We start from the raw sequence: 27581 nt of genomic DNA, 5'->3' as shown, positions 1-27581 counted from the left end.
CAGGAAATCAAAACCAATGATGAAAGCAGACACACCGTCAGAGAGCTCCAACAACAAGGAAAAAATATACAGAACTGTTCTTTTACAAATACTCGGAAAGAAATCAAACATGAAACCACAGAGAAATTTCAAAGAATTTTAAATACCAACTAATTAGCCAGTGATGCAAATTATAAAAACAGTGTGTCAAGAGACCACAAAATGGACGAGTTACCACTTCATCTGCAGCTAAAATGATTCACCGTTAATTTAATTATATGCTAACTAACAATGCAGCTACAATGAAACGGGTGGTAACAAAAAAAAGTGATAGTACAAGTGCAGTTACAAAGCAGAGTGTTGCAGACATGATTTCATGGGGTAAACAGCAATGCACTCACAAAACCTAAGCTAAACACGCAAGAAAGCTGGAACATGTGCTTTAGAGCCGCACACTCTGTCACCAAAAGCCCTAGGTCGTCATCCCATTTTTAGACTCGGAAGAGTGAGGAAGCCCAACTTCTTCCCTGGGGCCCTGGGCTTTTAACCTGGTTTCACACGCAGAGCTGGCCTGAGCGTGCGGCCAGGTCCAGCAGCAAGCAGACCAGTTTAGCTTCTTGGTTTTGTTCCCACCGCATGCCCTGCACCCTGCAGCCAGGCCATCCCCAATGGAAAATGTGCTGCACGGTTTTCACACACCATGAGACCTGCCTATGGTTACTTTCACGAAGCTGTCTGCTCCCTGAGAACAGAAACTTCCCTGCAGCTGCTGTACCCAGCACAGGCCAGGCCCAACGTTACAGAGGCAGGCTCTGGCTGAGTTCATGATGATGTGGCTAAGCCGGTGGTCCAAATATCAAGACTCATTTGTCGCTGTGTGATTATAGAATGATTAAAGACTAGCCGGTTTTAAAAATCTTAGACCTCTGAGTGTAGCAAATGTATCTGATTTTATTCTGGGTAAAAAGAGAAAAAAACAACAAACAAACAAAAACAAAACAAAACCAGTGTGCTTGGGGAGGGACGCAGCAGGGAGGCCAGAGTCTTGATGTCCAGCTTGTCTACCTCTTGCTCCGGGCTGTGCAGCCTCCTTTGGGGCTTGGAGCGCCCACTGCTGGGCGGGCAGGAGTCGGCAAGCGAGGAGGTGGGACACAGGTTGAGGGAGCTCACAGATTTACGACGACGAAGGTTGCCTAAGCTCCCCCTGCACACTCTGCTCTCAATCTCCTCGACCCGCTGCTCCGTGTTCTCCTTCTCTTCTTGGATCAACCTAAAATAGAATAAAACTCTTCACCTGCCTTTGTCAGCAGAGGAACGTGTCTGGACAACAAATTTGGGCTTGCATTGTGTCACGATTAGCAAATTCCAGGAACAGTTGCTCAACTAACATCTCAGCAAAAAGGTAGGACTTTCCCTCTTTTCAACAGTCTCAAACTTAGAATAATTATCATTGAGTCTTACAAAGTGGCCCCTGATCATTCACGTTTGATTTGACTGATTTACTCTAACATTCTGACGGGGCCTGGGTGGCGCCTCTCTCCCTGTGAGGAGATACCTGAAGTTGACAACCTTCACCTTCCCTGCTCTCAGGGCAGAGATGCACGGCAGTGCCTCAAGTCTTTTCCACTGGGAATCAGGAACTCTGTATAATCAAACAGCAATTCACGAACAAGCTGGAGTTTCTAAACACAAGTCTCCAGACCAGATGAAGTGCTGAGTTGATTTTTTTTTTTTTAAGGTTCTATACATACAAACGCATCACTTGATGCAGTTCTCCACCAGCTTTGTGTGAGTTTCTGGATTCATGTCAATGTGCTGCATTAACCTATAATTCATGGTTACTGCTTTTCTCCCCTAATGTGTCGTGGATGATTTTATATAGCAGTTTAAATACTCGATTATGCAAATAAAATGATTTTCAAATTTAACTACAAGATTCTTACAGGTCGTAACCTCTCCAGTTTCACTTCTGCTTATACATACTGGAAGTTTTTCACCATTGATAACAAGTTGATGGACAGCATTTGCCATTTACATCAAGTTAACTTGTGGCATAAGGAAAAATCACCTTTACCTGACAACGTGCTGTAAAAATAAAAATATTAATATATAACCGTTCCAGATTACCTGCGGGGACGGGGAAAGACAATCTTTCTGAGCTGTCTGTGCTCAAAGCTGGCCCACAGAGCAGTCTGTCTACGGCGTCAGAAGTGCAGGCGGCACCACCTGCGTTTGCTGGTTGGCCGTCACCCCCGCCTTTCCCCCGGGTCCCCCGTGCTCGGCCGACAGGAACAGGCACCTCGGCCTGGGCTGACGTGACAAGAACAATCTGAGCAGCGGCTCTGCCAGGTCCTGTGCAGAGTCACCGGCCTGCGACCAACTCTGAACGTGGACTCGGGACAGGAGGCACGGCTGTGCGGGTGTGGTACCAGGCAGATCTCGGGGCCCCCAGCCACCCGGCTGCACCCAGACCCAAGGCCCCCTGTTCACCACGAGGCCGGCCTTTGGATTCTAGCCCGTTTTGTAAATTGTTATAACTGCCAAGACGGTGTCTAAGGAAAACATCTTCAATATACTGATGAGATGAGAAAAACTCAAACACATGTCCTTGGACCACTGTCTTACTTACAACAAGCTGATCTTCACACTGTATTAACTTTAAAAGGAAAATGCAGATCTGAGTGGGAATTTGCCAACCCCCAAACCCCAGCTTTTCTGTTCTAGGTGGCTTTTCACCAGAATGTGGGCGGCTCCGAAGGACACAGGAGGGCGAACCCTCGGTGCCGGAGGGTGCACGGGCCACAGGGGGACACCGCCTTGGCACCTCACCCACCTTGGGGCTCAGAGCTGAGAGGGGAACAGCCCACGGCGCCTCCCCACAGAGTGCTGACACCACACTGTGGACAGAACGCCCTGGCTGACTGAGCTCTATAATCAAGGGTGATCTCGGAACTGAAAATTCTTGAAGCAGACCTGAAGTCAGTTTTCTTACTAGGGAACACTCAGACTTGTCTAAGGAGAACAGCTCCTCAGAGAAACCAAGTTTCCAGGAAGCTGGGCTCGGGCGCACCCACCGGATCTCTCCGCTGATGCCGTCCAGCTGCTCCTGAAGCATCGCAGTCAGAGTCTCGGCATCGCCCTGCCCGCTGGGCGACAGCAGAGCAGCCGAGCTGAAGAGGGTGGCCCTGTCGCCCTCGCCGTCAGACACGTCCACGTCACTCTCGAACGCCTGGGCCACGCTGGCCGGCACGCTGGCTTCCTTGGCGCGCTCGCAGTCCTGTTTCTTCGGGGTCTGCACCTGGGCACGAGAGGACCACGTCTCGTCAGTGACCACGATTTTACATGGAAGCCCTGACTTTGGATAAACGGGCCATGCTTATGAGACACTGCCATCTATTCAGCGAGCAGCACTGAAGAAACGGGCAGGAGGAGAATCCAGTTCCTAGATGGCCTGGTGACATTCAGGTCTTAGCGTGGACGGAAGGCAATCCTGTGAGGTTTTTCGTAAGGGTGGGCTGATGGAGTCAGAGACAAAAACCAAAAATTAAAAAAAATACATCCATGCTTTCTTCAGCCAGGCTGAAGGAAAAGAAAAAAAAAATCCTTCAGCTCCGCAGCCGCTGGGTCCACCTCAGCCATCATCACTTGTACTAGTTCACCGAGGAGTGCAGTCCTCGCAGGTTCCCAGCCCTCCGTTTTCCAGGCTGGTCTGAACACCTCAGACAGGAGTGAGCAGGGGCGGCCAGGGGACGGGAGGGCCAGCCACCCGCGGCTCTCCTCTCGGGACACAGGCACTTGGGCTGTTCTGGGGGACGGCCCCTCACACCGCAGGGGCGGCTCTGTCATCAGAGATGCCCGGGAGAGTGCCTGCTGGGCCCCATGCCGCTCTTCCACTCTCACACCTCACACCCTTCTCTCTGCAAATCTCCCCCCTGCCCCACTCTCAACCCAGGTCCTGCCTTCTTTTCCCAGACATGACCTCAAAGCAACCGAGGGGCAGCCTTCAGGGGCTGGTTCGACGGCTCCCTATCCCCCGTTGTCTGTGCCCTCGCCCTCTCTCTTCGTCACAATCCCTCCCCAGGGCTGGGCCACCCCCTTCGCTGGCTCCAGCACCTCCTGCCATCATTCTTGCTCCGCTCCAGTGAACCAGCTGCCTATGGGTTCACCCCCATCAGCCCGGTCAGCACGTCCTCTCCCTTCTCTCACCTTAAAATCACACAATGGGAACCAGCAGATTCCTCCTCCAGGGCTCCCTGCAGCACCCACTGCAGGTCTCTGAAAGCTCCCTGGGAGCGGCCTCTACTGTCCCCTGCCCCACCCAGTCTCCAGCTCTCTGCAAGCAGGTGGTGTGCCCCACCCCGCAGGGCAGTTCCCCGGGGGCGTCAAGGAACCCATGTTATCAAGCCCCCTCCCCTCCTTGCCCCCGCAGCATGTCTCTCCCTGGGCTCCAGGCCCCTCCCTCTCTGGGGTTATTCCTCAGTCCCTCGTGCCCCTTCTCAACCTTGGAATGTGGGGCACCCCACGGCTCTACTCTTGTACCCCATCTCTCTCCACCAGCATATGCCTGGTGACTTTACCGTGCTCGTGCCTTTAAATGCCATCTGTATGCCCACGACCCTGAGTCCTCTCCCGGATCCAGGCCGGAACACTCAGCTGCTGACCTGACACGTCCCCTGGACATCTGACGGGCTCGTCCACTTGAACAGGGCTGAGGTCGGCTCTTAGCTCCCCACCCCAGTGCCCTCCTCACCTCAGGAAACAGGCTCCGGCCTCGAGCTGCTCAGGCCTGAGCCCGGGGTCCTCCCTGATGCGGCCCTCTCTCTCCCTTATCTCCACTTGTTGACAGGACCCCTGATCTATCTCCGAGTGGCTACTTCTCTTCCTGCCTCCGGGTCTCTGTTCAAGGTCACCCTCCTGGTGTCACCTCGCTGGCCACCCTGTTCACACACGATCGTCCCCCCTCCTCAGACAACTCGGGCACTCTGGTCTCCTTTCTCTGCTCATTACTGTCCGACAGGCTGCGTGGGTTTAAAAATGGGTCCACAAATTCTTCCATCCTCTTCCCTTCAAGAGGCAGAGGGGGCAACTCCTGCTCAGCCCCTGAGCGAGGCAGGACTTCGCAGCTCACTCTCGCAAACAGAACTGAAGGTGTGCGGCTTCCGAGACCGGGGCGCAAAAGGCCCCGGGCTACATCCCGCGCTCTCGCTCTCAGAGGGTGTTCTGAGGAAAGCCAGGCCATGAAGCGGTCCACACAGCAGGGACCTGGGCCTCTCCCTACCAGCCAGGTGAGTCTGAAAGCCTGCCATCCAGCCCTGGGGGGCCTTCCCATGTCTGTGCCCTCAGGAGGCCCTGAACCAGGCCCACCTGCAACAATGCACAGAAACGGTGCTCTGTGACCTGCTCACTGGGACGTCACTAAGCTTTGCAGTGATTCCTTACGTCGCAGTGGATCAAGAATGCACACGGGTTTTAATTCACTGCTGGAGTCCTTCTTCTGACGATGTCTGGCCCCAACTAGCTGCTCACTGAATATGGAAGCTCAAACACAGACATGTATGAAAAAATTCATGCCATGAATGAGGCAAAAAGATAAAGGCACTTAAACTTCCAATGAGAATTCTTCTCACTATAAGATGATGGATATGTGTATCCAGTTACTCGTAGGACGATTTCAAAACTGTGCTAATTAGTACCATGCTGGGCCTCGCAGTAGGCCACAAGTTATCAGAATTGGTTCTTTTAAGAAAAAAAAAGCATGTCTTCAAAGTAAACTCTTAGCCAGAAAAAGGAAAATGGGAAGACATAAAGCGATCTATCAACGCTTTGTTCCAAACCCATCTCAGGACCGCAGTGTGAGGGTGCAGGTGCCTCACAAGGTGCCCACCAGGGACGGGCAGGGGGCGGGGGGGTCCTTGCCTTGGACGGCTCGTCACGCAGCGCGGCCAACTGGCCTTTCTGGGGGCACCGCAGCACCGCCCCGCTGCCGGAGGAGTCTGCCGGCCCATCTGCCACAGGGAACCTGAAGTCCAGGGCGCTGTCCAAGTGGGGTTGGCTGAAACACACGGGAGACAAGAGCGCTGTTAGAAGGAACGAGAGCTCACTCTGTCAGTCAAGCCAGAGCCTGTCAATTTGGAAAATCGGCAATTTCAGAGAAAAGGGCCCCCGGGAGGGCACTGCCCTCCTGGCTCCAACAGGAACAGGCCACCTGCTGCCCCGCAACCACTCAGGGCTCAGCCCACCATCTGCAAAACTCCCATATGGGGGGAAGGCAGTGCTGACGCGAGGGTGTGGAGCTGACTAGGACGGGATCAGCTGTCTGGGGCTGGGGCGTCCGTGGTCCCCTCGGAGCCCACCCTCAGGTCCTAGGGCGGGGCCTGCACCTTCTCTGCTTTCTCCTTGGCACCCGCACCTCCCCTCCGGCCCGCGCCTGCTCTGACCTCCCTCTCCCGCGTCATGTCCGTGGATCACAATCACCCGTCTACCTGGAACATTTTCTGCACCGCTCTCAGCGCTTCTAAAGGTGCCTCAGACAACCAGCAGCAGAAAGCCCTGAGACCCACAGCTCCGAGCTGAGCCGCACTGGTGTCTCCCATCAAAAGCAGAGATGAGCATGTCACCAGACTCTGGGCGGAACAAGGCCCAGCACAGATGCTCAGGCCCTGAGCACTAAGACTTGGGCCTGCTGGTGCCAGGAGCTCACTCAGGAGGGGCCTGCTGAGAGACGGTGCGGCCCCGCTTTGACTGTGAGCCGCCTACACTGCAGGACCGCCCGGGGTCTGCTCAGTCTTATCTCTGGGAAGAGGGTGGCGCCTTCACCTGCAGGAGTCCCTAAACCCGGGAGACAGAGCCCTCCTCCGAGGACAGGACACCCCATACGTCTGCAGAGCGGCCAGGCCAACCACCGGTCAGCCTGCTCGGGTTCACACGCTGCTCTGCTCAACAGTTTTGCGAGGAAAACTGTGCTGCGCTGAGATGGAAATCTGGACTCTCCCCGAGCCACACCTGTCTTCCCTCCCGGCTCCCCCACCTCCTGAGGGAAACACTCCTTTCTCTGCTCGACTTCTACCCAAGGGCCCGGGGCCAGACCACACTTGGGAATTGGGTGGGAGGTACGACACAGTCCCGCTGTGGACTGCGGACACTCGAGGGTCCTCTGAAGGCCACAAAGGTCTCTGGGTGTGTCGCCCCCCAACCATCACCTCCCAGTCCCCTCGTGGAGTGCAGCCTCCATCTCTCTCTCCCTCTTCACCCGAGGCTCTTTCCTCTGGGAGAAGGTCTCAGAGACAAGGTGACCATTTCCACTGGGAGGTCCTGCCAAATACGCCGAGCCTGCCCTGACTGTGAGCCAGCTTTTCTGTCCCCACTCCCTCCCTCCTGAGCCAGCATAGTGCCCCCTACCCAGTCCACACTGCCCGCAAGCCCTGTTCCAAGGCCCCCCTGTGCTGCCAAGTCCCTGCATGAGCCCTTGAGAGCTGCCTCCTGGACACACCCCTCCCCTGCACCAGCCTTTCTGGCTCTGCCTTTGTCTCAAATGATATCCCCTTACTCTAGAAGAAGGCTGGGCAGGGGCCCTGGACCGCGAGCATCCCCTAAGCACACAAACACAGAAATATGCGTGTGGGCTCCAAACTGTCTCCTAAATCGGGATTCAAGCAGCAGTCGATTTCCTACATATGAATGAATGTCACCAGTTAAGCACTTCAATAACCTTTGCTAAAGTTTCTCTCTTACTTGTGACCATTTTCCATGCAGAAGCCAAAGAAACATTTAAATACTTAATAAGAATTACTGCCGCTACAACAACGAGGAAGAAAAAATCAGGATGCTCAGTAATCTGCTTGCCTCATTCACAAGCCAGGTGATTCCTCCCACCGCAGCCAATGGCCAAGTCACGTCTCAGTCTCCATTCACGTAGAAAAGACTACAGGTCATTAACCTTCTGCGACTTTAAAGAAACATCAGTGTCACAGTCTGTCAGGTCCCTCAAATGAATACACCCATATATCAACTGGGCCGCCCCCTACTTCCAAACCTCCGCCTGTGGTTTTGAGTTTTGTCAATACTGTGACCACCACTCTCCCCGGTACCAAGTTCGACCCTGAGGAACGATGCTTGTCTCTTCCCTCTCGCTGGCCATGAAGCTACAGGCTCCTTGAGGTGCGACCATGAGCGACACCCAGTCATACTGTCCACACACCAGACAGGCCCTTGTCACATTCGACAGTGCTGAGGGGAGCTGCCCAGGGGAGGGCCCTACCCGTGGTGGAGGGGAGCCCCTCCCAGGATCATCTGGTCCACTTCGGCTCTCAGGGTTTCCAGGTTTTTAATCAGCTGGTCCTACGAGAGAGCAAATGACACAGCCTGCACCGCTTGCTTTCCGGATGTAAAATGACTTGCACCAAAATGTGCGTAACAGGTTACGTTAGTCGTTATCAACTCCGAACATTTTAATTCTGAGGAAATGTACTCTAAGCGTCCCAGAGCAAATGTAAACACTCAGAACAATAGTAACCCTTATAAACCATAATGAATTAGAAGTTACATCTCAGGTGTAGAAAAGCTTCTGGAGGTATCATGGCAAGCCATGAACAACGATGAAGGCTGTAGAGAGAAGCTGGACTTGGGGCGGGGGCTCGGGTCGGGGGGACAGGACTCACTCTATTGCCCTCGCTCCTCTCACTGCTTTAAAGTGTTTCCATGGAGCTCACATTCATTCCTCTACACCCCACTTCACTTCCTCACGGGGTAAAACAAGTCAAACGGGCCAAGTTTCCGAGTCGCTCGACTCAACCTGGCAGCTCTGTGCTGTCGGCCACGGCAGTCAATCACCTCGTGCAGCCACTGAGGACGAGACACAGGCCGGTGCAAAGCTCGATGCGGAAATCACACAGATTTCAAGACTCGCGGTGAAAAAAGTATGGAAGTAGCTCGTTCGTTTTTAGGAAAGTTTAGACTGTGTGTGTGGCTCGTATTATCTTTCTGACGGACAGCACTGTCCACGGGAAAGGCTCACGCTTTGTCTCAGCTTTCGGGTGAACCCAGAAAGGACTACTCAGAATTCTGAACCACACACAACGGCCACACACTCTAAATCCACCTATAATGCAAACACATTCAATGTTCAAAACCAGAAATGCTATACGTGTTACAGCAGTAGACTGGCCAGGAGGAAAAGGTAACTCGACTTCCACTAAGCACCTGTAGTAACTGTAACAATGAACCCAGCTCAATTCAGCTCTTAACACATTTCTGAAGGATTTAGAGATTTAAGTACCTGGTAGTTTTGCATTTCTTCTAATTCCTTTATCGCGTTTTCAACTCTCCGTTGGAACGAATTCTGAAAAAGACACACACAGTGCTTTAGAGTCAATAGTCACAGACGTCGCGTGGACTGCGGAGGGCTCCTCTTCCGTCTGAAAGCGAAAAGCACCTCGGGAGGAGCGGCAGAGTGAAGTGCTGGCACGAGGCCGGATGACAACTTTTAACGCTCACTTGTACACAGACAATCTCCTGCTTCCCCGACTGATCTTCGAGATACAAGGACACCAGGTCCCTGGGCTAAGTGAAACTGCTTTATACTTGCTTTCAGCTCTTGCAGTTCAGTGGTCACTCAGGAAACAGGCGCAGGGTACTTATGCCAAATTCAAACCTGAGACAAAACTCTCCCCACCTCAGGCCCAGCCCACAGGTCAGGGTGACGTGAGGGGAGCCCTGTGTGGTCTCTGGTGAGGTGTGTGTCACCTTGGGTTTTGTGGGGGAAAAACGTGCCGTAGCACTTGTAGTGACCATGGGTCCCTCTCAGACAAGCGTCGCCCAAGCGCCGACCTCGGGGAAGGTTCTGGGCCTTGTCTTTAGGGCACTGGTGCAGCTGGGGCAGGTTTTCACCAAGACTGAACCCGACTGTTGCCCACCGAGCTGCTCTGATGGAGCTTCTCAGACACTTTCCAAAGCAAATGAAACGAGAGGAGGCTGGAGCTGGCATATGAGAAAGCTTGCGTTTACTTGCTTCATTCTTTTCTATCACATTATATAAAAGATCCCGAACTAAACTTCTTGATTTGGCTGCGTCGGGCCTTAGCTGCATCACGCAGGACTCCTTTGACGAGACTGCCGCCTGGCACGTGGGACCTTAGCTCCCCAACCAGGGATCGAACCTGCATCCCTGACCTTGCAAGGCAGGCTCTCAGCCACTGGACTGCCAGCAAAGCCACAGAAATCAACTTCTAAGAAAGAAACGAAGGGGTGAGGGTGGATATAGAAGAAAGTTCTCACACGGTGGCTGGCAACACCGGGGCCGTCGGTGGATCCAGCTCCCTGATGCTTTCTGTAAGGGTTGTGGGCACACATCTAGGTCTGTTCCTGTACACACTGCCTGTGGAAGCTGTCACGCTTATTGACTAGCATGAGATGCTGCTACTCAATTATTCGTAACCATGAAAGACACTCACTCTGGGGCCCTCTATGGGAACAGTTTTCCGACTCCTGTCCTGGAGATCCCCCCCCGCACACACAGACTGGGCCGGGCCAGGCCAGGCCCAGATGCGCCTCTTTGTAAAGGGGCCGTGGGGCTGGCTCACCTTATCCTCCGGAGCCGCCATCCTCTCCTTCAGATGAAGCTGAAGCCTCTCATCTGATCCGGACAGAACCTTATCCTCAGTATGTTCTTCATGCATGTTTTCTCTCTGCCTCACCTAAAACAGGAAACACAAAAACTCATAAACTGCAAGAGCAACTACGGTCGTTCTTTTAAAAGCACTGGGGAGCCGCGACGTGAGCGGCCTATGCCCCGGTTCCCGAGGCGGACCCCTCCCACGGCCACCCCTGGTGGGCTCTTGAGCATCACCAGAGCAGACGGGCAGGTGCAGAGGGAGGCTGGGACTTCACTTGTCGAAGGTCACTCCCAACGCTTCTCTTCGGCACAGCACCTGGGGGACCTTAGTGTCACTAGCCATTTCCTGTCGAAGGGGCTCCGAAGGCAAGCACATTTACACTCAGAAACAAGGAGACTTTAAAGGCGATCGGCTTACACACACGTAGGTGAAGGAATTTCTCAGTACATAAACAGAAGCTTGAGTCTGGATTAAGGGGGTAAAATGAATTCAATTGGTAAAGTAAAAGGTGAGAAAATTCATTTTGGGAAAAAAGTCAGTGGAGATAGACTTTCACTAATTTTTCTTTATATGCAACATCACTTGCATTCTTTGTAATGATTGCTGCTCTTCAGCGGCTCAGTTGTGTCTGACTCTTTGTGAGCCCATGGACTGCAGCACGCTAGGCTTCCCTGTCCTTCACTATCTCCCAGAAGTTGCTCAAACTCACATCCATCGAGTGAGTGATGCCATCCAACCATCTCGTCCTCTGTCGCACCTACTCCTCCTGCCTTCGATCTTTCCCAGCATCAGTGTCTTTTCCAATGAGTCAGTTCTTTGCATCAGGTGGCCAAAGTATGGAAGCTTCGGCTTCAGCATCAGTCCTTCCAATGAATATTCAGGACTGATTTCCTTTAGGATTGATTGGTTTGATCTCAGTGAAGTCCAGGGGACTCTCAAGAGTCTTCTCCAACACCTCAGTTCAAAAGCATCGATTCTTTGACGCTCAGTCTTCTCTACGGTCCAACTCTCACGTCCATACATGACTACGGCAAAAACCATAGCTTTAACTAGGTGTTCCTTTGATGGCAACGTAATGTCTCTGCTTTTTAATATGCTGTCTAGTTTGGTCATAGCTTTGCTTCCAATGATAATTCATATTCAATTCAGTTCACTTGCTCAGTCATGTCTGACTGTGCGATCCCACGGACTGCAGCATGCCAGGCTTCCCTGTCCATCACCAACTCCCAGAACTTGCTCAAACTCATGTCCACTGAGTGGGTGATGCCATCCAACCATCTCATCCTCTGTCATCCACTCTCTTCCTGCCTTCAATCTTTCCCAGCATCAGGGTCTTTTCCAATTTGAAAATTCATATGAAAACACTGGAAATAATTACCTCAAGCAATTTTTAAATGTAATAACAAAGTTGGCAAATCTGTGTTTTATAAAATGAGCATCAATTTCACCGTTTAGAAAGCTGTTTTAGGACCTACTGTATAAAAAAAAATGCAGAGAAGACACAAGAATGATATACTTGAGACTGGCCCTGTGTTAGAAATTGCTGAGGCTGATTGACGGGTCATGGGTATTTATTATCCTACTGCATCCACGTTTGTGCATGTTTGAAATTTTCCATCGTAAAAACTTAAAAAACAGGTTCTTTTCTGTTAAATATTGTCTGTTAAAACAGAGTCTTCTCCAGCAACACAATTCGAAAGCATCAATTCTTCAGTGTTCAGCCTTCTTCGTGGTCCAACTCTCACATCCATACGTGACTACTGGAAAAACGATAGCTTTGACTCCATGGACCCTTGTCGGCAAAGTGACGTCTCTGCTTTTTAATATGCTGTCTAGGTTTGTCATCGATTTCCAGGGAGCAAGCATTTTTTTTGAATCTCATGGCTGCAGTGATTTTTGAGCCCATGGAAATAAAACCTGTCACAACTTCCACAATAAGGCATCGGCATTCAAATATTTTTAAAGCAAAACAAAAGTTGACTTTGAATTGGCTTAGTCATAAACAGCACCCCAATCTCAACAGCCTCTGAGCAGCAGTTCTGAAAGTAAGGAAGTACACCCCTGATCGGGAGACACTGAGCTCTCTGCCGAGGCGGGGAGAGCGCCTCACTGCGGGTCTCCTGATGGGAGTCAGAACCACTGCCCCCTGGGAGCCCGCGTGTGAGGCTCTGCAGTCCAGGCCCAAGAACACTGGTATGGTGGGGACCGTACTGACCCCTGAGGCTGGACCTGGGTTCATTTCCCCACTCCATTTCCTAGATGGTCTGTATCGCCGTGTGGACAACCCTTCTCGGAAACCTCCCTCAGACTCGCTCATGCGAGCCTCCACCATCGCCCTTTCCTGATGCGCCTTCTGTCCCAGCACAACTACGGTTCTCCTCCTGCCTAGGAGCAGCCATCCTACACACACACCCTGTCTGGACCAGCAGTTTGGCATATGGGACTTCAGCGCCACGTCTGAGGCAAGCAGCTCCACATCTGGGCGCCATGCCTTCAGTTTCATGAGCCCCGGGCTGGCACCCTCAGCTTTGTTTGCGGGGCAGTCGGGAGGTCCACCTGTATCCCGAGCAGCTCGCCGGACTGGCTGGTCAGAGCAACAAGCAGCCTCCTTGAACGTGGGGACGCCCTGGCCCCTGCCCACCGCCTATGGGCGACCACCTCTGGCCTTGCTCCCGAGGAGGTGGGTGCCCGGATCAGCAGACGGGCCACACACGCACACACTCCGCGGCAGAGACGGGAGCAGCGGAGAACGGCAGCGCCGGCCCCCGCCCAAGCCGCGTGTCCGGCCCAGACGCGGCCTCCCCGTCAGCACACGCACCGGCTGCAGCTCCTTGTCCTTCTCCTCCAGTTGGGCCTCCATCTGGCGCAGCCTCTCCTCGATGTTGCCGTGTCCCTCCTCCGCCTGTCGGCCAAGAACAGCGTCAGCTCCGCTCGCAACAACACTGTCCTGACGACATGCGGGCTGTGACCACAGGGGCGGCAAGCGGGCCATGCTCTGGGTGGACCACTGGCCCCGGGTTCGCGGGGGACACGCCCGCACGCCGGCTCACGCAGCCTGCACAGCTTCGCGTGTGACACGTGGGTGACGCAGGGTGCTGGTGACCGGCTCGTGAGAGGAGACGTGCGCCCCCCCCACCCCGGGCCCCACAACCGCGGCCGCTGCGCCCCCTCCTCAGACTGCCTGTGGCGAGCCAGCGTGGGCAGCAGGCAGCGGCAAGCACGGGACGCATGAGGGCATGCGTTCTGCCTTCCTAAGCTGGAAGGTAAGTTCCAACAGTTTAGCCTCCTTATGGCAGAGCTTCTGGAAGACAAAAGGTCAGACTACGAGGCCGACCGGGGACAGACAGCACAGATGCCAGCGGAGAGAAGAAGCCAGCCTTGAGAGGAAGATCACAGGCAGAAGGGCGCTCCCCTTGCGCCTGTTAGTGACCCTGCTCTGGGGGGTTTGCCAGCAGCCCCACCGCCGGCTTCCCGCGACCGGCCGGCCCCTCTGCCGCTCACTGAGCTCCGGGCAACGCTCCCACAGCCGCGCCACAACAGGCCCAGCCCGCTTCTCCGTGCCCAGACAGTGCCCGCCGGCAGCGCAGGGCCACGCCTTTCCTGCCAGAAGGACGGGGTGGCTGGCTGGCTGGCTGTGGGGACAATGCCCCCAGCAGCGCCACATCTCCGGGACGCGGCCTCTCACCCTCCGGCTTCCGGGGACGGCGAGCTGGGAGTGGGGCCCCTGGTCTGCACATGCCCCGCTCTGACGTCTTCAGCAAGTGTATGAATAAAGACTTAAAGCTGTGTTCACTGCAGAGCTATTTAAGCCATCTCTTCAACGAGAATGGGATTTTTCTAGGTCTCTATCCTGCTAGGATTTGAGTTGCTGACTGAACTCTGAGCAGCAGTGACTCGGAGCTGAAGTGTCCTGGGGACACACACAACACAGGACAAAACTGGAGGGAAATGAACGTATGGATGACACACAAGCGGGGACTGTCTGACACTCAGGGAGCACTCCCATCTCGGACGGGCAGCACGACCCCCGCGTCTGCGCTTGTTTGTGGACTGAGCAGCATGGGCAGGGGCACGGAGGGACAGCGCAGGAACAGGAGCCAGTAAGCCTCAGCAAACCACAGCAAGTAAAAACCCTAATCAGACTGGAGCTCTAACCCTGCCTTTTGTCACAGTGACCCCAGTTCCCAACAGGCTGCCGTGAAGTTCCCTGCTGCTGATTAGGGTTTGTACTTGCTGTGGTTTGCTGAGGCTTACTGGCTCCTGTTCCTGTGCTGTCCCTCCGTGCCCCTGCCCATGCTGCTCAGTCCACAAACGAGCGCAGAAGCGTGGCCAAGAGGAGCTAGGCCGGGCCGGTCTGGGGGCCGGGGGCAGGGGGCCGGGAGCTGGGGGCAGCAACCGACAGGGGCTAGGCCGGGCCGGGGGCCGGGGCGGCGGCCGAGAGGGGCTAGGCCGGGCCGGGGTCCGGGGGCGGCGGCCAACAGGGCCTAGGCCGGGTCGGGGCCCGGGGGCTGGGGGCGGCGGCCGAGAGGGGCTAGGCCAGGTCAGGGCCCGGGGCCTGGGGGCGGCGGCCGAGAGGGCCTAGGCCGGGCCGGGGCCCGGGGGCGGCGGCCGACAGGGTCTAGGCCGGGCCGGGGGCCGGGGGCGGCGGCCGACAGGGGCTAGGCCGGGCCGGGGGCCGGGGGCTGGGGGCCGGGGGGCGAGAGGGGCTAGGCCGGGCCGGGGGCCGGGGGCCGGGGGCCGGGGGCCGGGGGCGGTGGCCGAGAGGGGCTAGGCCAGGTCGGGGCCCGGGGGCTGGGGGCGGCGGCCGAGAGGGCCTAGGCCGGGCCGGGGCCCGGGGGCGGCGGCCGACAGGGTCTAGGCCGGGCCGGGGGGCCGGGGGCGGCGGCCGACAGGGGCTAGGCCGGGCCGGGGGCCGGGGGCTGGGGGCCGGGGGGCGAGAGGGGCTAGGCCGGGCCGGGGGCCGGGGGCCGGGGGCGGTGGCCGAGAGGGACGAGGCCGGGCCGGGGGCCGGGGGCCGGGGGCCGGCGGCGGCGGCCAACAGGGCCTAGGCCGGGCCGGGGCCCGGGGGCGGCGGCCGACAGGGGCTAGGCCGGGCCGGGGGCCGGGGGCCGGGGGCCGGGGGCGGCGGCCAACAGGGCCTAGGCCGGGTCGGGGCCCGGGGGCTGGGGGCTGGGGGCGGCGGCCGAGAGGGGCTAGGCCGGGCCGGGGGCCGGGGGCCAGGGGCCGGGGGCGGTGGCCGAGAAGGGCTAGGCCGGGTCGGGGCCCGGGGGCGGCGGCGGCCGCCGAAAGGGGCTAGGCCGGGCCGGGGGCCGGGGGCCGGGGGCGGCGGCCGACAGGGGCTAGGCCGGGCCGGGGGCCGGGGGCCGGGGGCCGGGGGCCGGGGGCCGGGGACCGGGGGCGGCAGCCGAGAGGGGCTAGGCCAGGCCGGGAGCTGGGGCCGGCGGCGGCGGTGGTGGCGGCAAGAGGAATTACCCAAGGCCCAAGGTAAGAGAAACCCAAGTAAGACGGTAAGTGTTGCGAGAGGGCATCAGAGGGCAGACACACTAAAACTAAAACTACAGAAAACTAGCTAATCTGATCACACGGACCACAGCCTTGTCTATCTCAATGAAACTAAGCCATGCCGTGTGGGGCCACCCAAGACGGATGGGTCATGGTGGAGAGGTCTGACAGATTGTGGTCCACTGGAGAAGGGCATGGCAAACCACTTCAGTATTCTTGCCTTGAGAACCCCATGAACAGTATGAAAAGACAAAAGGATAGGACCCTGAAAGATGAACTCCCCAGGTCAGTAGGTGCCCAATATGCTAATGGAGATCAGTGGAGAAATAACTCCAGAAAGAATGATGGGATGGAGCCAAAGCAAAAACGATACCCAACTGTGGATGTGAGTGGTGATAGACGCAAAGTCCGATGCTGTAAAGAGCAATATTGCATAGGAACCTGGAATGTTAGGTCCGTGAATCAAGGCAAACTGGAAGTGGTCAAACAGGAGATGGCAAGAGTGAACGTTGACATTCTAGGAATCAGCGAACTAAGATGGACTGGAATGGGTGAATTTAACTCAGATGACCATTGTATCTACTACTGTGGGCAAGAATCCCTTAGAAGAAATGGAGTAGCCATCATGGTCAACAAAAGAGTCCGAAATGCAGTACTTGCATGCAATCTCAAAAAAGACAGAATGATCTCTGTTCGTTTCCAAGGCAAACCATTCAATATCACGGTAATCCAAGTCTATGCCCCGACCAGTAACGCCGAAGAAGCTGAAGTTGAACGGTTCTATGAAGACCTACAAGACCTTTTAGAACTAACACCCAAAAAAGATGTCCTTTTCATTATAGGGGACTGGAATGCAAAAGTAGGAAGTCAAGAAACACCTGGCGTAACAGGCAAGTTTGGCCTTGGAGTACAGAATGAAGCAGGGCAAAGGCTAATCGAGTTTGCCACGAGAACGCACTGGTGATAGCAAACACCCTATTCCAACAACACAAGAGAAGACTCTACACGTGGACATCACCAGATGGTCAACACCGAAATCAGACTGATTATATTCTTTGCAGCCAAAGATGGAGAAGCTCTATACAGTCAGCAAAAACAAGACCAGGAGCAGACTGTGGCTCAGATCATGAACTGCTTATTGCCAAATTCAGACTTAAATTGAAGAAAGTAGGGAAAACCACTAGACCATTCAGGTATGACCTAGATCAAATCCCTTATGACTATACAGTGGAAGTGACAAACAGATTTAAGGGACTAGACCTGATAGACAGAGTGCCTGATGAACTATGGACAGAGGTTCGTGACACTGTACAGGAGACAGGGATCAAGAAAATCCCCATGGAAAAGAAATGCAAAAAAGCAAAATGGCTGTCTGAGGAGGCCTTACAGATAGCTGGGAAGAGAAGAGAAGCGAAAAGCAAAGGAGAAAAGGAAAGATATTCTCCTCTGAATGCAGAGTTCCAAAGAATAGCAAAGAGAGATAAGAAAGCCTTCCTCAGCGATCAATGCAAACAAATAGAGGAAAACAACAGATTGGGAAAGGCTAGAGACCTCTTCAAGAAAATTAGAGATACCAACGGAACATTTCATGCAAAGATAGGCTCGATAAAGGACAGAAATGGTATGGACCTAACAGAAGCAGAAGATATTAAGAAGAGGTGGCAAGAATACGCAGAAGAACTGTACAAAAAAGATCTTCACGACCCAGATAATCACGGTGGTGTGATCACTCACCTAGAGCCAGACATCCTGGAATGTGAAGTCAAGTGGGCCTTAGAAAGCATCACTACGAACAAAGCTAGTGGAGGTGATGGAATTCCAGTTGAGCTATTTCAAATCCTCAAACGTGATGCTGTGAAAGTGCTGCACTCGATATGCCAGCAAATTTGGAAAACTCAGCAGTGGCCACAGGACTGGAAAAGGTCAGTTTTCGTTCCAATACCAAAGAAAGGCAATGCCAAAGAATGCTCAAACTACCGCACAATTGCACTCATCTCACATGCTAGTTAAGTAATGCTCAAAATTCTCCAAGCCAGGCTTCAGCAATACGTGAACCGTGAACTTCCAGATGTTCAAGCTGGTTTTAGAAAAGGCAGAGGAACCAGAGATCAAATTGCCAATATCCACTGGATCATCGAAAAAGCAAGAGAGTTCCAGAAAAACATCTATTTCTGCTTTATTGACTATGCCAAAGCCTTTGACTGTGTGGATCACAATAAACTGTGGAAAATTCTGAAAGAGATGGGAATACCAGACCACCTGACCTGTCTCTTGAGAAACCTGTATGCAGGTCAGGAAGCAACAGTTAGAACTGGACATGGAACAACAGACTGGTTCCAAATAGGAAAAGGAGGACGTCAAGGCTGTATATTGTCACCCTGCTTATTTAACTTATATGCAGAGTACATCATGAGAAACGCTGGGCTGGAAGAAACACAAGCTGGAATCAAGATTGCCGGGAGAAATATCAATAATCTCAGATATGCAGATGACACCACCCTTATGGCAGAAAGTGAAGAAGAACTAAAGAGCCTCTTGATGAAGGTGAAGGAGGAGAGTGAAAAAATTGACTTAAAGCTCAACGTTCAGAAAACTAAGATCATGGCATCTGGTCCCATCACTCCATGGGAAATAGATGGGGAAACAGTGGAAACAGTGTCAGACTTTACTTTTTTGGGCTCCAGAATCACTGCTGATGGTGACTGCAGCCATGAAATTAAAAGACGCTTACTCCTTGGAAGGAAGGTTATGGCCGACCTAGACAGCATGTTTAAAAGCAGAGACATTACTTTGCCAACAAAAGTCCGTCTAGTCAAGGCTATGGTTTTTCCAGTGGTCATGTATGGATGTGAGAGTTGGACGGTGAAGAAAGCTGAGCGCCGCAGAATTGATGCTTTTGAACTGTGGTGTTGGAGAAGACTCTTGAGAGTCCCTTGGACTGCAAGGAGATCCAATCAGTCCATCCTAAAAGAGATCAATCCTGGGTGTTCATTGGAAGGTCTGATGTTGAAGCTGAAACTCCAATACTTTGGCCACCTCATGCCAAGGGTTGACTCATTGGAAAAGACCCTAATGCTGAGTAGGGTTGGGGGCGGGAGGAGAAGGGGACGACAGAGGATGAGATGGTTGGATGGCATCACCGACTCGATGGACATGGGTTTGGGTAGACTCCAGGAGTTGGTGATGGACAGAGAGGCCTGGCGTGTTGCAGTTCATGGGGTCGCAGAGAGTTGGACACGACTGAGCGACTGAACTGAACTCTGCTCTTTCAGGAAAAACGCTAACAAGCCAACAGATTCACGTTCAAGTAAAACTAAAGAGTCAGGAGTGGAATTCCACAAAATGGTTACACCAAATCCCAAATAATTCAAACCTGTAAGTTGCAGTCACCCCCAATTTTTAAAAAATGGATTTCCTTCCAGTACCGCTTTTTTACCATGATGTACATCCACACTTTTGAACGCAGTATTTTAGGGGCATAAGAGCTTTACACTGGGACTTGATTTCCAACGTGGGAGTCACATGAAAAGGTCTTTACCTTCCTTCCTCCCTCAGGAATTCACTACTATAAAAGTCAGACACAGTTCAGTAAAAGCCATTACCTGTAGATGCATAGAATCCTTATTTGCGATTTCATTTTCAACTTTATCACTGAGGTCGTGCACAGAGGTGGCTTCACGCTGTGTGGCGAGGTAGCGTTTCTCAAGGGTAGTGATTCTCGCCTCCATGTCCGTGTTCTGGGCCATGGCCTATAGCGGGCGTTGCAGAGTAGAAAAGGTAAGTCATTATCACACAACACTCCAATACACTTAAGAGTAAAACAGTTGGACTAAATCCTAAGTCTCAAATCACACATAAAGTTGGCATCCTCAAAATTAAACTCCTAGACAGGGCCCTTTTCTCAGACTTGAGCAGAAACGTGCCTACTTCAAATGTCACATTTGCCACGACTGGCACCCATCTGTCTTAACGTTCTGTCTGGCCACTCGGTTTATCAAGCTTCTTTTCTATATAATAAACCCAAACAGCAAACAAAAAGTATACTAAACTACCCTGTTATTGCAAGAATTCCAGGAGGAAAGGTATCTGGCATGAAGTCAGGACCTCAGGAGTCAGGAGTGTGGTGGGCTACAGTCCACAGGGTCACAAGGACTTGGACATGACTGAGCACGTACGCAGGCAACGCTTTTTAACCATATAAAACTCTTGACTTCGTACAGAAAAAATGTATTTACAAAAATTCAAGAAGCTCAAAAGTCAACTAGTTACATAAATACGTGCATCATCCACCTAACCAGGCAGCAAGTGTACAAATCCAGGACGGCCGGGTGGCTGGTACCTTCTCGCCCAGGGCCTTGTGGTGCTCGAAGAGTGACTTCAGTGCCCTGAGCACCTCCACCTCGCTGGTCATGCCGGCTGGGGACGTGCGGAGGGACGGCACGTACCGGGAAACCAGGCGCTCCAGGTGCTCCAGCAGCAGCTGCAGGGCGGGGCCAAAGGAGCACCGTCAACCTCATTCTTGAACTCAGGGTCAATAACTCCTCTCAGCCACACGCTAAAGCTGAAACCACGCTAAGGCAAGTCGGAATCCTGCCAGTTCAGTCTCAACTTAGAGTGGACTTCCCCAGTGGCCCAGTAGGTTAAGACTCCGCACTTCGGCAGGGGACATAGGTTTTAATCCCTGGTCGGGGAACTAAGATCCCACACAAAGTGGAGCATGGACAAAAATGTAAGTTAAGAGAATTCTCCCCTCAAACGTACTAAAATGACATCAGCTCTCATCATAAATTTGAAGCAAGGTATGAGAACCCCGAACTGATCCCCCTTGGTCTGCTCAGTGGGAAGATGTGAAAAATGACTTGAAAACCAGACCGAGTTTAAAGACAGCAACACAGAGCCCAGTGGTGACCCCCGCGGGGCAAATGGCAACACGTGAGAATCCCCCTACTGACCCTGGTGTTGCTCCTTTCCGCTTTCAGCTCAGCAATTTCTTCTTCTCGTTCAAGCAGCTGCTCCCTGCATACATTGAGTTCTTTAGTAAGTTCTATAAACTCCTAGAAGACAGTGAAATGAGTAAGTAACTAAATGCAAACACAAATTAAAAAGAGAGCGAGCCGCTGAACATTGACCCTGTCAAGTCTCTCCAGGCTCCACACAAAGGATCTCCTTGTCCCTCCAGAGAAGAGGGGGTCCCCCTGACCCCCAGACCACACAGACCACCACAACTCAGACCGGCCTGCAGCCTCCACCTCGACCTGGCAGGCACGCGCCAGGGGAGAACCCGGAATCCAAGCCTGCCTTCTCAAGACCCAGGGACGTCTGAGAAACTTTCCTAAACAGAAATCCTAACAACAAAGTGGATAAAGAGATTCTTAAATGACACCCAGACAAGTGACCTGGAACCACTGGGGAGAGTGAAGAACAAAGGTAAGGTCTACAAGGCCACCAGGCTTTGGAGTGTTCCTCTGGGAAAAAGGCTGATGGCACCCCAAGGCCATCCGTTAGCCTGACTCCACTGAAGTCACCCAGTCATTCAATAAACTGGTTAAAATGTTAAATTCACGTTATATGTATTTTACCACAATTTGCGTGCACACGGGGCCGTCCACGTGCTGAACTTGCTCAAACTAAACCACACGGAGTCTTTCATTCTTCTGTTTTTCTTTGCAGAAATACAAAAATCCTGGGCTATGTATCCCCTACTACATACTGAGTATTCAGCACCCAGAACAGTGCCCAACTCTTGTGAGAGGCATGTAGTAGACATGTGAGGCTATGAGGGTGTATGTTATACACGTAAAGCAGTAGGTACCAGTCATTAAAATACTGGACCCACTCGTCTGTGCTTTGTAAGATGGGAGACGTTAAGGGGCTTAGCATTTCTGCTTCAAGGACTGACTCTCTAGCTCGATCCACAGGCCCCAGAGACTCCTCCAGCCAGTATATCCCTTCTTTGGAAGAGGGGAGATAATAAGGGGCTTCGCCTTTCTGCTTCAAGGACTGACTCCATAGCTCAGTCCACGTGCCCCAGTGACTCCTCCAGCCAGTGTTGCCCTTCTTGTGGGGCCCCCGCCCATCCTCCACGCAGCACCTGCACAACCTCTTACAAGGTCCACCTGCTGGGGTCCATCCTGCCCACTAAGGCCAAACGCCCTGGCCGGCAAGGCCCACAACCGTGCTAACAAAATCAAACACAAAGCCAACGCTTTGCCGGCTGAGGGCCAATCTAATGGGCCCAGACCCCGGCTGCTCTCACCTCAGGCCACTCTGCTTCCAGGACTTGGGCCGAGGCCAAGTTCTTCCTCCTCTTGGCCTTTGCCTTGGGCTTGCAGCACTGGAAAAGCCCCCAAAGGCGGGTCTTTCTGCGACCCATCCTCGCGGATGGGGGCAGCCCCCCACTAGGGGGCAACTGCTGATTCACAATCAGATGCCTCAGCACCCGAGCTATCACCACCGATCTCACACAATGACCACCGCTATTCACACTACAACCACCCCACTCTCACACCCCGCTCTCACACACACAGCTCTCACACTATGACCACTGCTCTCACACTATGTCCACCAGCACCGGTGTCTCAAGAAGAAATGGCACGAAGGCTCTGCCTCCAGCACGTCTCCCTGGAGCCCGGAACCTGGAACCCACTGAGTCACAAGGGGCTCCGTGGTAACAGGGGGGCTGGCCTCAGGCCCACCAGCAAGGGCACACAGAAGGGGGAGGGGCTGCCAAAAAGACGGCAGGTGAGTGTGGGGTGCGGGAGAAGGAAGGCCGTGCCCACAGCTCAGGCCTACCGTCAAACATGATCCTGCAAGGTACTGGTTCACAGTCGAACCGAACAGGATGAACTGCTTCAGAAACCACCACCACTAGGAATGAGCGTATCTTCTAAGTGGACTTCTGCCCCTCCACCCGCTAAACAAGCCTCCAGGGAGGCTAGTGAAAGGGCACCCCTGAACTCAAGGGCGTCCCCAGAACCCACCCAGGTGAGGAGGACTCACCACACTAGCTGCCCCTCACTCTCACCCTGAGCTCGGTCCTCCCTGACTGACTCTCTCAATCGAGCTCAGCAAGGGCTTGACCAACCTCACTCCAGGCACTTAAAATGAACCCACAGTGGGTACAGGGGTTCACTCAACCTGCTGCGAACTCGCTCTCTTAACTTCGACCCTGGGCGGTCAGACAACTCTGCCCTGTGAGGGCTGCATGGTGGAGGTTCAGGGGTGTCCCTGCCTCGAGCCCCGACAGCCAGCCCCTCCCAGGCCCCGCCAGGTGCTGCCCCTTCCTCCGCCCCCGAGTCCCCCACGCCCCTCTCCCGGCTCCACTCCCACCCTCACGGCTCCCCACTCACCGGGGCACAGGCCACACTGCTCCTGGCTCAGCCGGGACCTCTGCTGTCACTTGAAGACCTCAGTCCCGAGGGTGCTTGGGGTCCTATATCCACCCATCTCAGCAATTACAGACTCTGGGAGAGACACAGGACAGTTTGGGGTGCCGCCCGCAGTTCACCCTCAACACATTCTGGTTTTTTTGGCTTTATCTACTGGAGTTTTCTGAGATGTCTTTTGAAAACCTCAACTGTTGCTTTCAAAGAGACTGTAAAATCACTGCTCAAATTTAAGAATCAAATCTTCATTTTCAACCTTCACGTGAAACTGGAGGGAAGACTAAAAGCAGTCATATTTTCAAACTGAAAAAGCAAACCCGCATGTGACCACGTCACAGAATACACGTCACCGAACCCCTTCCTCCTCAGCCTTCTCCTCCACCACCAGCCGCTCAGGATACAGCAGTGGGAGCGGCGTGAGGTCAGCCTGGGGCAGTTGGGGCTCTGCTAGTGCAGGAGATGGAAGAGATGTGGGTTCGATCCCTGGGTTGGAATGATCCCTAGAGGAGGGCATGGTAACCCACTCCAGTATTCTTGCCTGGAGATTCCCATGGACTGAGGAGCCTGGCAGGCTCCTCAGGCCATGGGGTTGCAAAGAGTTGGACATGATTCAAGCCACTGAGCACGCATAGACAGGTGCTCCGCAGCCTCCCTGGGCCAGTGGGTGCCCTGCTGGGCAGCACAACCTCTCAGATGTCTCAGGGTGGGTCAACCTGGCCCTGAGCAACCAGGGAGGAGAGAGGATGGTGGAGGAGGGAAGGACAGGGAGGTGTTAGGGGCCACTGGTAGAGGACAAAGGGGTGCAGGGAGGGAATTCGAGTCCTGATGGTCCAGGGACAAGCCGTCCCCTCTCTGAGTTGCCCTAACAGCTATGGAGACAGAAATTAGGCCACTAATTCTGTCACTCCTCCCTCCACTCCTGATCCACTGCCCAGGAGAAAAACACTCACTTTCAGTGGCGTCTCTTGGAACCAGCAGCCATCTTCTCCTCTGAGATCCTTCAGGGGCTGCTGGTTTCTGTAAAACACAATGGAGAGCAGCCTTGGTCTTCATCGAGGATCCTAGATTACAGAACTGAGCCTAGTAAACATTGTTCTGAAATTCTGGCAGATGCAGCCATAAGCAAAACAAAACCAATGCAGGATCTTTGAAGGGAGTGGACAAAAGAGTCATTATTGTATGTATGGTTGTATTCTTATCAAACTCGAATGGTTCAACACTAATACCTAAATGTGAATGTATGGATGGATGAATGTTAAAAATTATAACAGGCAATAAATTCTATAATGAATTATGAGTTGGATAAACTCATAAGGTTACAGAACACTGTAATACAAAGATACATCCTCAACAAGAAATGAGAAATTTACCAAAGAAAAACACACATGGAGTTGAGGGATTATAAAACGCTTCACTTAAAATGCTAAATCTTTTCATAAGAAAAATATAGAATACCTGAAAGATCTCAATTCCTTCTAGATTAATTTATAAATTAAGGTAATACTCAAAAACCTCAAAGCTATTGAAGTGATAGGACTCCAAACTGTAGATGTCACTGTATGTGTGTGTGTGCATATATGTACACATATATATTATATATATGTCTTTAGTCACTCAGTCATATCTGATTCTTGGCGACCCCGTGGACTGTAGCCTGCTGGGCTCCTCTGTCCATGGGGATTCTCCAGGCAAGAATACTGGAGTGGGTTGCCATGCCCCACACACACACATATACACAGTGAAAATACTTCTATATGTTGACAAAGAAATTTTACTTCAAGTAGATTCAACTTAATCATACTTTTGAAATAAATGTGAAATTCCTACTATGATGAGGAATGGCTTAAAAGGCTGTAACAATCACACAGACAAATATTAGGTAGCTCTGACTCCATCACTGGGTCAGTCATGGGAGGAGTCATCACCCTTCGGCTGCCCTGTTCTAGACCAGGGATGTGGTGAGAACAAGACAGAGGATCAACAGCATCAGAGCTGCCAGTGGACCAGAACAGGGCTTGGGCTCCCTTCCCCTCCATGCCCTGGTCTCCCTCCAGAGCAGGGAGTGGGGCTCCCTTCCCTCCATGCCCTGGTCTCCCTCCATCACCACCTCCCCAGAGGAGAGGAGACCTGACCAGCATTGCCTCTCCCTGTCTCTACCACAGCCCGAGCAAGCAGAAGGGCCAGAGCCCCACACTCACCAACAGACAGACTGCTTGCTTCATCTTGGGACTGGGCGTTGTCTTCTGTCAGCTTTTCCTGCCAAGGGACCAGAAGAGAAAGGGAATCTCCATTGGTCAGCGTATTGTTGTGGGCATGGTCCCGAGTCCCAGACCCTCTTGGGGGACACATAAGCACCAGAAAAGGGCCTTGAGAAAGCAAGGCGCTGACCCAGGAGTCACAAACCCACAAACCCCTACAGTATCTGGGGGGACACAGTGGGTTCTGCCTTCCCACCTACTCCTGTGCTTTGCCCCCCAAGTGGGCATAGACTCAGCACATCTGGGCTCTGCTGATGGCACCCAGACTCGGATGTGATGCTAAGGGGATCTGAGCACCCCTGCCTGACACCCTCCATGCCTCTGGGTCCAGGGTTACAGAGTGAGGGTGTCTCAAACAGTAAGGACAGGGCCGGGGCTGCCAACCGGCCTTAGGACAGCTCTCAACAGGCCCGTCTCCCTCCTACAGTCAGCCTAGAGCCCCCAGGCCAGTTGAGAGAGTCAGGGACAACAGTAGAGGACAAACCAGGGACCGTGTCCACCCTGGGCTTTGTTGTGGGGGGAAAGCAGTGACTGAGGGTCTGATGCTGCCAGATGCTGGAGAAACCGACTCACCTCGTGGCAACACTCACTCAAGCGACCTAGAAGAGAAGAGACATCCGCTGAGTGGTGGGGACAGCCCTCTTGCCACACCTCCCTCCCTAGGGACAGGGTGCAGGCTGGGGGCTCAGACACTGAACAGAGCCCCGGGCCTGTGACGGCAAGCGGGACATTCCGAGTCTGGAGAACCCTCAGGGAAGAGAAGGGAGAAAAGGAAATAAAATGAAAAATCTCTGTGCAGCGCTCCTGAACCACCTTCTTCTCCTGCCTCCTCCCACCAGACTCGGCCAGGGGGAAGAGGGGACCGTCAGCTGAGTTGGGGGGACCGATGTGATCACGGTTTGGTAGGACCTGGTGAGGTGGGAGGAGGAGGGGTTTCCTGGGGAAGAAGATCAGAGACAAGCCAGGAGGAACAGGAGGATTGGGGAGATGGAGGAGGGAGCCAGCACCTCCTCCTTCCCTTCTAGAACCTCACCTTTAAAGTATCAGCATACAGCACATCCGATTAGGATTAGGACAGTGCTGACTCCAAGTCCAGTTACCATTTTCATCACCAGTGAAGTGCATGAGGAGGGAGAGGGAGTGATGGGTAGTCTCTGGCTCATGGTTGCTCGCTCTCCAGGAACCAGGACCTCCCCATGGGCCAGGGTACTTGATTCTTGGTCCACACACTTGATGTTGCTCCAGGGCGTACAGTCCATGACCATGACCTTCCCATCAGGGCACCTGGGTACAGATACAGGGGGACTCATCAGGGACAGCTAGCTGCATGAGGAGAAAGAGGGGGTAGCCTCCTGTCCTGGGTCCCCTGACAAGACTGGAGAGGGGACAGGCTCCTGCTCTCTGCAGGGCAGGGTCCCCTCACTCCCCCTCACTGGGCAGGAGAAGGATCCAGGATTGTGTATTGTGGCTCCCGGGCTCCTGCTGAGTGTTCAGAGCTGTTCTTCAAGAGCTCTGTGAGGAGGGCCTCATCCAGGTCAAGGGTCAGAAGGGTATGGGCACAAGTCTGACTCATCTTCCAGTCAAACTTAAATACGAGGCCCTCTCATCCACCTGTTGACTCTTCCTACCAATCTCAGCCAACACTGGAGCGTCAGAGGACAGTGAATTACTATTGGCCACCGAGCCCCCCAACAGGAAAGATTCAGGTGCTACTGGGGAGCAAGGGCTGGGTGTGAGGCCTGGCGAGTTGGCTCCGGTTTTATAGGAACCTTGAAGGAGCACACACGTGGCCTCATGATGACTTCTGTCTGCTGTCAGCACTTCGGTCTTTCTAGGCCCCTCCTGAG

General features: G+C 53.5%; 1 protein-coding gene and 1 long non-coding RNA gene across 5 annotated transcripts; one reads left to right on the top strand and one right to left on the bottom strand.

Moving 5' to 3' along the window:
* Positions 1–910: 910 nt before the first annotated feature.
* Positions 911–25708, bottom strand: LOC145507333 (liprin-alpha-1-like). 4 transcript variants are annotated; one of them, XM_081493736.1, is made up of 13 exons: positions 25675–25708; positions 24427–24493; positions 23441–23554; positions 21044–21145; positions 20431–20571; positions 19694–19840; positions 13408–13491; positions 10557–10670; positions 9254–9316; positions 8237–8316; positions 5896–6031; positions 3054–3277; positions 911–1249 (listed from the first exon to the last, which is right to left on the bottom strand). In XM_081493736.1, exons 5-13 carry the CDS (start codon positions 20500–20502, stop codon positions 931–933), a joined length of 1239 nt encoding a protein of 412 aa, XP_081349862.1. In that variant the 5' UTR covers positions 20503–20571; positions 21044–21145; positions 23441–23554; positions 24427–24493; positions 25675–25708; the 3' UTR covers positions 911–930. The 4 variants fall into 4 exon arrangements, with proteins under 4 accessions (XP_081349862.1, XP_081349872.1, XP_081349845.1 ...); XM_081493746.1 differs by having other exon boundaries at positions 21044–21107; XM_081493719.1 differs by lacking the exons at positions 24427–24493; positions 25675–25708 and having other exon boundaries at positions 22348–23507.
* Positions 22785–26532, top strand: LOC145507348 (uncharacterized). The gene is made up of 2 exons (XR_014054788.1): positions 22785–23897; positions 25639–26532. It is a non-coding gene; the product is annotated as an uncharacterized LOC145507348 (long non-coding RNA).
* The last annotated feature ends 1049 nt before the right edge of the window (positions 26533–27581 follow it).

This window comes from Giraffa tippelskirchi, chromosome 1 (assembly GCF_054371585.1).
Source record: "Giraffa tippelskirchi isolate mGirTip1 chromosome 1, T2T-mGirTip1v1.2.pri, whole genome shotgun sequence".
NCBI lineage: Eukaryota > Metazoa > Chordata > Mammalia > Artiodactyla > Giraffidae > Giraffa > Giraffa tippelskirchi.
This window is presented reverse-complemented; position numbering and strand designations above follow the sequence as displayed.

Bases quoted from the DNA above. Each gene is read 5' to 3' on its own strand.
- LOC145507333 (XM_081493719.1), bottom strand. From the start codon at position 22,464: ATGGGTCGCAGAAAGACCCGCCTTTGGGGGCTTTTCCAGTGCTGCAAG. The intron at 19,841-20,430 runs GTACCAGCCACC...CGCCCGCTATAG, and splicing joins ACAAGGCCCTGGGCGAGAAG to GCCATGGCCCAGAACACGGA. The intron at 3,278-5,895 runs GCAAGGACCCCC...TCTCGTGCCCAG, and splicing joins TGCGTGACGAGCCGTCCAAG to GTGCAGACCCCGAAGAAACA.